This window comes from Cariama cristata, unplaced genomic scaffold (assembly GCF_000690535.1).
Source record: "Cariama cristata isolate BGI_N322 unplaced genomic scaffold, ASM69053v1 scaffold20172, whole genome shotgun sequence".
Lineage (NCBI taxonomy): Eukaryota > Metazoa > Chordata > Aves > Cariamiformes > Cariamidae > Cariama > Cariama cristata.
This window is the reverse complement of record NW_009605782.1, coordinates 24434-34013: the sequence shown is the minus strand read 5'-3', so window position 1 is coordinate 34013 and position 9580 is coordinate 24434. Positions and strand designations below refer to the sequence as shown.

The window sequence follows — 9580 nt, the reverse complement described above, 5'->3', positions numbered from 1 at the left end:
ATAATGATGAGGCTTCAGGCACTTTAATTTGTTAATGTGAGCGATAGCTTGGAAAAACAAAAACAAAAAAAGAACTTTCCACAACAGAAAAAAAAAAATTTGGTTAATGTTTTGTTACCACAGATACAAAAATAAAATCTGAATAATTTCTCTCAAATGATCGATGTCAGTATTGCAAAGCTGACTGGGAGAACGCTACACACTGTTCAGCAGCAGTGTGGAAATTAAGGAGAAATATTTACAAAAAAATACCCATTTCTATCATTGTGCCCTTACACCACTGCCTTCACAAACCAAATAACACACGCAGCAAAATCTACAAGTATTACAAAACCCAAGAGAAGAGGGAGGAAGGAGGAGGGGAAGAAAAAAAATTTTTTAAAAAAAAGAGGGATTTTTTTTTTTTTTTTTTTTAAGCTTTTATTTCCAGACATACAGAAAGGCTTAGAGTATGTCTGCTTCACTTAAATAAATAGGGGCACTTCAAGACCGGACAAAAAGCTGTAAGATCTTTTTGTAGTGTTGTGCTTTATAGAGAGAAGATCTTACAGATGTTTGTTTACATGAAACAACTTTTGAGAACAGAAATAAAAGGAAAAGGTTGTTCCATTAATTTTTTTTTCCCGAGGCTGGCTTGATGTTTACTAGACACCATTGAGAGATTTGTCAACTGCTATTAGGCACAAAATATTTATATTTCATTCAGCAAACCCAGACACATCACCCAGAGTGTAACACTCCATCCCTTTTCCACTATCATTCATATCTTTTTTTTTTCCCAACCAAAAAAATCCCCAGCAACTGCTACGAATTAAGCCTACCAAACTCTATAGTGTGTAAGCACATTGCATACTTAATTCACGGTTGACTAAAAAGCTGTGATTAACTCTCAGAGGAACCGTTGGGACATTCCACCAAGAAAGAATGGCAAGCATTCCTTTTACATTTATTTGGCAAATTAATAAAAAAAAAATTCCTCTCTTTTAAGACTGATGTCAATGTGCAATAGAGGGAGGGAAAGGACATGCGCCCACTGGCAATTTACTGCAGAAAGAAATTATGGCAGGAACAGCAGTGCCAGCTTTGACAAGCCAATCCCTAGCTGCCTCAAAGTATTCAGATTGTACTATGCTAGTTAGAGCTCACTGCGCTAAATCTTTTTTTTTTTTAATAAAAATTATTTGGCTATTCCTTGTAATATATTAGAAAAATACTCTTTTTCCAAGCTAATTACAAGCCTTGTACACAAGACAACATGACATTTAAAAAAAAAAAATTTAAAGTAATCTTATCCTGCTGTATGCACCTTATGCATCCACTTGGTAAATCTGGGTGGTGAACTGGGGAGGGGAAAGCCAGGGAGACGCTTCGGTCTGGCTCCTGCAAAGACTCACATGCTTAATCCTACACACAGACTCACAGAAACGCCGGTTGCGTGTACAATACGTCGCGACATATGTAAGCATCTGGAGGATTGGGACCGCAGGTCAGGAAATAAAAGTGGTGGTTAACATCCTGGCTTTTGATGTTAAATACCTGTTTAGATTGCTAAATGTAGTTTCTACCGTGGACGTGTATGTTCTCATGCTCATGTATTATACAGAAAACAAACAAATACGAATTTCCACATAATCCACCACTGAATGCAGCATTTCCCCAGAATTGCCATAATAGTGCTTCTGACATTGCATTGTTAGTAATTCTTTGCATAACAACAATTTTCCTCAACTGGAACCTTAGTGTTTTATTCACAGATCATTACATGGAAGAAGTTCCCTTTCTTTTGGGCAGAACTCTGAAAATACAGTTTTATTTTTCCAATGTTATTTAGGGAAAAAAGAAAACCCTAAAATTTAAGTTTCCCTTTCAAGTAGCGGTCTGAAATGATTACAGGTAAGGAGAACTACCAGATTCTCAATGGTTATGTGACTATGGTAACTGAGCCTTGCTTTCTGTTCACAGAGCTTTACGAACAGAGAAATAATTTAAGATGTTTGCTGAAAGAAATGACGATGGACTCTAGAAGAGAAACTGCAGCTCAGATGGCTATTTTGGCTTTGGAAAACAGAACAAAAAACCCAAAGAAAACCAGTGACAGAAATACTGTGTTGTGGTACAAGTTTGTTACTAGCACACCTTCTATACACGCACAATAACTTGACGGCAAGTTAAAATATCTTCTAAGTGAGATTTCATTCACTACGCTACCCCGTTTCTAGAAATGCCAAAGCCTGCTAACACGGGCAAGAGGCAAGACGGACACAACCTGGAGATGTTCTACAATCCACCACCATTTAAAGCAGTTCTTCTCTCCAACTCATTTTAACTGAAAAAAAACAAACCCAAACATGTACAAGACAGTCTGTTTTGATTACAGATTAATAATACAAAAGTCTATGCTGTAGGTTAGTTAGTTAGAACACTTGATGAGCAAATCAATGCAGTGTGAGCCCCAGACGACCGAATGTAAAGTGATCCAAACTGGTGGTTTCTGGATGCTGTTGGGCACAGTGGCTGCATCAAAATGAGTGATCTCAATGCTCCAAAACCAACGTGTTCCTTGAACTACAGGAAATACGTAACACTTTGAATGCATCTGTAGTCATCCAGCAGCTTTGTGTTTTCCACCACAGCACCTGCACATGACCCCACAGCGGTAACAAGCCCGAAGCGGCAAGTAACAGCACATACATGGAGCAATGAAAGACAAGGCGATAAGGGCCATCCACCGGAGGCAAAACATTTCATCACTGGTGTCACACGAGCAAGGATCTGTATAGTCTCCTTCTGGATCGGACATACAGTGATAGAGCATAGTGTCTGCGCACCACATACAGCTCACTTGACGGATGCAAGTCTTGACGCGGTCTGGAGCATCCTGGCATTGACCCCGTTTGTTCTCCTCGTGGTTGAACATGTCCCTGCAGTACACGCACCGCGACCTCTCACCATCTTCCTTCCGCCTGGGCTTGAATTTGACAGGTTGAGTCTTTATCACAGCACCCTTGATATCTTCACCCAGGTCAAAGTCCGAGTTGTCTACGTAAGGATAAGTGTATTCGTGTTTCGAGGCCTCGCTTTTGGCAAAACGTACGTAGGAGTCCATGTCATCAGGATCAAAGTTCTTTCCTCGTGCTGGAGCATGGCGATAGTCCTCGTATCCAGTCATCCAAATCTTTTCCCGAGGATTGATGCGCACTATCTCCTCGTCATCGTCTGGAAAGTTGACGTGTCGGTAGGATCGCGGTACTGACTGGAAATAGGGATGGAGATGAAGAGAGAGAAAAGATAAATAAGCTCACTTCGCTATCAGCAATCACTGTCTCCTTGTTTAGCGAAAAGCCAATATTTAACAATTTTGTCTTTCCTTTGTATGCCCTTCACTGTGACCCATCACTGAATTTCAGCCTTTGGCTCAGGAATGAGTACAACTGTCACAGACATACAATGGTCTGTGCACCTGGTACAATGCAACATATTAAATCACAGTGTAAACATTTTTTTTTAAAAAAATAATTGGAAGTCATTTAAAGCTAACTGAGAAGGAAAGAGGGAAGGAGAGGTCTTTCAGGGATGTTGGGGGAGAACCAAACACCAGTCTTAGCTATGGCAGACACAGGTGGCAACACTGGGAAGAAACCTTACTTGTTCTAGATGGTAGTGGTCAGAGCTATAATGGTCGTGAAGGTGTCCACGAGTGCAAATTCTTCGATGTTCGCAGGATGCAGGAGAAGCCAGAGTTCGCACAGGCTGTTCCCTTTTTTGAGAGGAGTTAGAAGAGCTATCTGTAGCATTCTGTTTTAAACGGAAAGAGGGGGAAAAATCATCATACATTCAGCTGTTACTGCACGCAGTATTAAAAGAGATGTTTTGACACTCACTGACTTTGCGCACACCTGCAATATTGGCAACACCTGACAGTAGGCAGCTTCATAAAGTTTAACATAAAATACTTGAAAGAGGCAGATCTGTTGCCAGGCCATAAAAGCTGTTGCCACACACATGATAAAATAATATGCCATAGCCTACCCGTGACACATTCATCAACACCACTTGTATTTGCTTGGCATGTTATTTGTTATACTGGGCACTGCAGGATGATGAGCATTCACACTAGAAGCTACCTCTGAAGAGCAAAGTTAAACTCCGTCAAAGGATGCAATCGTGTAAGTCCCGCGGGCAGACTCAGACAGAGCATCTGTGTGCCCAGACTACAAAAATACTGGCAATTTTGTTAACCTGCAGGCCATTAAGCCAAAAACCCCTTTACACGTTCTTCTCCAAACGCTCACCGAATTCCAGTTCATGACAGGCTACCCGAATAATCAGCTTTCCTTTAAAAACTTCAGCCCCCCCACCCCGCCCCCGCTCTAATTTTGTCACTAATCTCTACTGTGTGATGAACGTTACTTGTGTTTTTATACATTTCTGGTTCACAGCGAGCACCTTCTTTAGGTTAAGTAGTTACATCATTACACAACAATGATCATGAAAGGGTGAAATATCACGCAATAACATGCTGTTGCCAGCACCTGCAGCTTCTTAATATACATATTTCTCCTCCTGGAGAAATACACAGTGGGGTACCAGTCTTAGCCATCCTCTCTCCATAGCCCTTCCTTGGTTAAAATAGTTTCCATACAATACCCACACAGTCAGGATTTTGCCCATTAACTCTTTTCACAGATTGGTTGGGCTTTTTCATATTACCCTGAATATCAGAGAACAGTTGTTAAAGGCACTAACAGATCAGGAGCAGGAAAAAGAGCCTCTAAGCACGATCAGAAGAGCTGTAACATTGTACATGCCTAAAATATTGCTGCTTTGAACTAAGTAAAGTCTCCATCCCGCTCCAACTAACAAGATGTGCTGCAGCTACCACAAATCCAAAGGAAAGGTTTCCATTTGTTGCAACAGCTAGAGACACAACCTCAAGAGCGGAGAAAAGTTGTATTGATAGTGGGAGAAGACTGGTTTTACCTGAAAAACCTCCTCTCCTTGTCAAGAATGCACTCTCTAAATATTATTTTCCAATGAATCACACTAGACACGTCTCTTACTCCAAGAATACAAGAACGTTCATTGTGGATATTTGTTTATTCTGAAAACAACGCTCTGCAAGACTGTGTCCAAAGGTGAGAACACCTTAAAGCATTACAACACAAAATAGACATTGATCCTCTTTAACCAGTACAGCACTTAACAGCACTGAACTCGCAACTTGCTTTGTTGAAAGCAAATACGCAGATCTGTTTGCAGTGTGATGTAAAGCCAGGCTGGGTTATCCGAGAGGTACAACAAGCAGGATGAGTTTTGAATGGCTGACCCACCCATTAGGAACAGACTTTTAATGAGTATGTTTGTTTTGGTTGGTTTTCTTAAACAAGTACTGAGAAGCAGAACAACCCTTAAGATAGTTAACACCACCTGTAAAATGTAACTGCACTGATATTCAGGCTCTTTTTAAAAAGTGGTTTCATCAGCCTAGTCTTCATAACTTACTAGACAAAGACACTTCAAATCTGGAGTTTAAACCCTTCAAAACTAATTCTTGTGCCTGTAACTTTAGGTCCTACAATATCTAGCACATTTTGGGGACGTTTCAAGAGAAAATGAGCAGCTTGTACAAGCAAGTACTTCATAGTAACATTAAGCTTCCAACCTATTTGGAAAACCTGAGAAGAGTTAGGATTTAGTCACAACAGCCGCCTCATACAAGTTAAACTTTGACTGGCATGAACCAAAGAGGAGGCAGGGCCATAACACGGTGCCGTGCTGTGCCAGCCAGCGGGACCTTTCACCAGAACCAGAACCACAGCCGAGCCCTGCTGGGACGAGCCTTTCATGGATACCCTCCAAAAACACCCTGGGTGCTCATGGTCAAAATAACGAGGCCTGGGAAAACTACCCAACTGGAGGAGGTTGCACATACTGGCCTGCAACCCCCTCACCCTCCTAGATGAAAATAAAAATCCCAAACGGGATATAACTGCTAGATAATCTCAGCGGGGCAGCTGGGAGCTATAACCAGCCCTCCAAGCAGCGTGCTATTTGCTGCCTCTTGGGGAAGGCAGTATTGCTGCAACAGGCAATTGGAAAAGAGGCTGTACTGATTTTTATCTTGCCCGATTCTTATCTACCCTTGCTTTCCTCCACACCTTATTCTCCTTCAGACCCGGCAGGGCAACCGAGCCTCTCCTCCACATGTGTTGACATGGCTACAAAACCTGTTTGCAGCATACCACAGAGGCTGCGGCTCTGGCCTCTGCTTTCACCTTATTAAAAATTGCTGCATTTCCACGTTCAATGTCCTCAGATTAGAGGGGCAGTTTGCCAACACAAACACTTACTCTAAGCACCCAGAAAGGGAGAAAAGCAAGCTATCCAAGACCAGGTCTCTGCTCACTCGTCCGTAAAAAAGTTCACGCTGCCTCCTGGAGCGTGATGCCAAAGGCAACTGGTTGACAATCAGAGTGTTTGCAGGGTTACCTTGCTGACCATCGGCTGGGATAAGCGCTCTTACTTTCCAACAAGGTCTCTCATTGAAGCTTTAAACTTCTCCAGGAGAAGAAAGATGGATCTTGACACACTGGAATGAATAGTTTGAAGACTGGGGAAAAGAAGGTAGAAAATACCCTCCTCCCAAGCAGAAGGTCACCAATGAACCCCAGGGGCTCCTCACCTGTGCTGGTGAGCATACTCATCAGTGATCTGAAGAGAGAGGTGAACAAGATGACATGGTTTTCTGATGAAACTTAAGTTATTCAAGGGAGTAAAAATGAAAGCTGACCCTGAAAACTTGCTTAAGAATCTCATAATGCTGAGAGACTTGATACTTTAAAAAAATAATATTAACAACCCTAAAGTGCAAAGTGATGGAAACACCTTGATCTGAGATGTACAATGATGCACTCTGAACCAGCTACTGCTGCTCAGTAAAGATGTCTTGGGATTAAACCAGTCAGCCTTGTGACAGTGTCAGCTTGGTGGCTCAGCAACAGATGAAAGGAAAAAAAAGAAAAGGCAGCAGCAACAAAGACGATTGTCAAGGCATTGCATTTATCTGCTGTGCTTCCCCAATCTGTCTGCAGCCTGGCCCCCTTCCACCCTCTGTCAATAAGGGTATTTCCACCATGGCCAGCTCACAGAGCCATGGTCAGGATAATCGAGGACACGGAACAGCTTCTCAACAACAGCTAACTAAATAGCCTGGGTCTCTCCAGCCTGGAAAAGAAATGATGGAAGGGACCATGAAGATGGGAAGAGAAGCAGTCCACTGAATCATGAGTCCCACGGGAATGTGAGTAGGAAGAAATTATTCTTCTCGTATCCTTCAGAAGAGAAGATCGTGAGGCATTCACTGGAACAAGCTCAGATAAGTTTCAAATGGACGGAGGTACTTCTGACAGAGCCCATAGTTAAAACGTGGTTCAAGAAGCCATATGGAAACCCTCAGAAGAAAGTAAGTGACAGAGGATCAAAGGCATGATGATGCTCAGGCCTTCAAAAGCGTACTGTTCTCTCAGTACCACTCCACTGGGATCGAACCTGGACTTGGTGACTGGCGAAAGTCAGGCACGTTCTCAAAGAAAAGGCACTCTCATCTTCAGCCAACTGCCACTACGAACAAATGATGGCAAGACTGTAAGTGACGGAAGCAGGGAACAACTTCTGTCCCCCACGACAAGACTGGGTCTTGGCTGGGCTCTTCTACCACCAGCATAGCAGTGAAAATTTTGGGGAGGATGGTGGAGAGGGGGAGACATGAGAGGTTTGTTGCAGGTCATCCAAATACAACATACTCACCTACAGGTATACATCTAGAAAGGACGCGGTCTCCAGAGCCAGGCTATTTCACCAGTGGTAAACATGTCCCAAACCATCGAGCCACCAGTCTGTCAGAGAAACACTGTCTTCCTGTAAAGCCTGTTGAAACCAATCCAGCTCCAATATTTGTTTTTGAGGGAAAACTATTGAAGAAAACATGCCCAGTAGCCACATAAGAGAAATGAACCCAAAACTACAGTTGTTGGAACAGGGAGTCCGGTAAGAAACTCTGTTTCAACATGCCCTCAAATGCTCAATTAGAGAAATTTGTGCCACACGTACTAGAGCGCTGCGATTGCTATTGCAGTTGCGAAGTCTTACGGTTTCACTGCTCGGATAACAAAATCATTAATCATGACCATAACAGTAATTTTTTAAAACCTGTGCAACACATTTCCTTTTGCAAGTGAGCTATATACATATGAGCGAGCACACGTACCACATGTTTGATAGGGCTGCTTTGAGAAACAACACTGGGCTTCTATATACAAATGATTGCACTGTGATAATGTAAAAAGAAAATAAAAAGCGTCCCTGTTTCCCCTTCAGACTTTCAGAACTGACTCATTAAATTAAAAACCCCTAGTCATTAGTGAAGAAGATTATGTTAATCATTTACTGCAGTTTACTTCTCATGAAATGGATTTGTTACACAAGAACAGCCAGCTAATCAGGTGCCTAAGTAATATTCTGAGATAAGCATCTATCATAAAAACCAATGAGAAAAAGAAGCCTTCTCCTGGCTCCCGAACTGGATTAATCACCTTGCCTCTAATGGCTTTACAGACTAGATTCACCCCGTGTGATGCAACATCCAAGGGTGACTACAAAAAAGAAGAGAGATTAATCTCAAAAATTACGAAGCAATACAATCTGTGGCAGCTTGTCAGAAATCGGTTGCCAGGGGGAAATTGTGGAGCTGTGTCACTTGTAACTTCCAGAAGCGCTCTCAGCCAGCTAAAGCATTCACAAGTTTGCTGTCAAAAATAATCGTGGGTCAAGCGAGACAAGATGGTTTTTTTCCCCCCTCTAGGATTTCAATGGTTACATGAGGTGGAAAGGACAAGGGGGAACAGAAGTATCATGATGTTGAACAAGTACTTTTGCAAGTAATGGTCCTAAAGGAATCAAAAACCTGTGCCAGCCTGGCCTTTGCAAAGCACAAGCCCTCTACAAGCCGCCCTGCTCTCCTCGGCCACGCTCTGCTGTGCTCATCTCCCACGGCCCCGCAAGCCCGCTCACTGCACCACCCATATCTGAGGGGGACTGTCGACACGCAGCATGGAAATGCAAAACTTGGTGGGGCCTCGAGGTCTCCTCTTTACCCAGGCAGCCTTATGCAACAGCCAAACCTCCTCGCAGCGGCTCCCGTGTTCACTTCAGGAAGCCTGGACATGTTAAAGAGGAGCCCATCACTACATCATGTGCAAAGACATCCCCTGCCATCCCCAGGACAAGAAACTCAGCTCTCTCACCAGTTTATGGCTTGAGGATGAGCCTGGAAAAATGACAGCCAGCAAGCTGCATCCTTCCCCCGGCCGTAGCCTGACCACCTCTGGCTGAGACCTGCAGGATGAGCTCCCCACAGGCAGCCGGAGCCCTTTGTTTGCGTGCTCTGCCCAGGTGCAATCCCTTGGGAGCCCCGGCACAAGCCAGCTCTTCTTTGCTTGGCCCTTTTCCTTCGCTGGAATAAGGGAAAACACAGCTGTGCTATCAATACGGAAAGGAAAAATGATAAAGTTGGCAAAACGGT

At 43.2% G+C, this 9580-nt stretch overlaps 1 protein-coding gene across 1 annotated transcript in view; it reads right to left on the bottom strand.

Annotated features, from left to right (window-relative positions):
- Positions 1 to 2602: 2602 nt before the first annotated feature.
- The window catches only part of SPRED2 (sprouty-related, EVH1 domain containing 2), a 24480-nt gene continuing 17502 nt past the window's right edge, over positions 2603 to 9580 (bottom strand). The window contains exons 4-5 of the mRNA XM_009696128.1: positions 3646 to 3795; positions 2603 to 3253 (exon numbers count right to left, since the gene is read on the bottom strand). Coding sequence (XP_009694430.1) covers positions 2603 to 3253; positions 3646 to 3795 — 801 coding nt within the window. The remainder of the gene's footprint in view (positions 3254 to 3645; positions 3796 to 9580) is intronic.